Raw genomic sequence first — 994 nt, forward strand, 5'->3', positions numbered from 1 at the left:
CAGCAGCAGCAGCAGCAGCAGGGGCCCCCTGCTGAGAGATCCAAGCAGAAAGAAGATATGCACCCGTGGCGTCGCCAGGCTCCACGCGGTTCGCTGCACGCAGCCGCACTGTACCCCCCACAGAAAAGGAAGAGCCCCCGCCAGAGAGGCAGCAGGGAATGAGATATATCCAGCCGCTGCTGGCGGTGGTAGAGTCTAGGAATCCTGCTCCTGCAGCAGCAGCAGCAGCAGCAGCAGCAGCAGCAGAAGCAGAAGCAGCAGCAGAAACACCCATACCCAACCCAGATGAACCAACTGCTCCACCTGCTGCTCCTGCTGCTGCTGCTGCTGCTGCTGCACTGCTAGCATCGGTACCACCGCTGCCGTTAGCAGCAGCAGCAGCAGCAGCAGCAGCAGACTCTGCATCGCGCATGCATGCAGTAGCCAGAGCAGCAGCAAGCTCCGACGCTGCCTCCACCACCATCATATCTAGCTGTCTCATCACCTGCAGGTTCTGCTGCGGCATTAAATAAATAAAATGGCGGGGGCCCTGGGTGGGGGCCCCCCACAGCGCAGACCCCGAGGCAGCACAGGGGCCCCCAGGTACCCCTGCTGCTGCTGCTGCTGCTGCTGCTGCTGCTGCTGCTGCAGCTGGGGTGTCAGTGTGTATCGCTTCCTCTTTTACTGCTGCTGATGCTCCTCCTGCCAGAAGAGATGAAATGTGGCTGCCTGCTGCTGTTGCTTGCTGCTGCAGTTGCTGCTGCTGCTGCTGCTGCATGCGTGGATCTGTGCGTTGTGTGTGAGCAGCAGCAGCAGCAGCACGTGGGTCGTTTGCATCCGCTGCAGCTGCCCTGGCGTCTGCGTGCCCCGCAGCAGCAGCAGCGCCACCAGCAGCTGGAGCAGCACCAGTAGCAGCAGCAGCATGAACCGGAGCAGCAGCAGCAACAGCAGCAGCAGCAGCAGCAGGTAGATCATATTCATCTATATTAATACTTTTAATCATATCATCTAATCT

General features: G+C 59.9%; 1 protein-coding gene across 1 annotated transcript in view; it reads right to left on the minus strand.

The window, feature by feature from the left end:
* EMH_0056390 (dense granular protein GRA10, putative) overlaps positions 1–994 on the minus strand; it is a gene marked incomplete at both ends in the record, with an annotated part of 4035 nt that overhangs the window by 2759 nt on the left and 282 nt on the right. The window contains one exon of the mRNA XM_013497354.1: positions 64–992. Within this exon, the coding sequence (XP_013352808.1) occupies positions 64–992 (929 nt within the window). The remainder of the gene's footprint in view (positions 1–63; positions 993–994) is intronic.

The sequence above is a fragment of the Eimeria mitis genome, genomic scaffold (assembly GCF_000499745.2).
Source record: "Eimeria mitis Houghton genomic scaffold, Emh_scaff2622, whole genome shotgun sequence".
Lineage (NCBI taxonomy): Eukaryota > Apicomplexa > Conoidasida > Eucoccidiorida > Eimeriidae > Eimeria > Eimeria mitis.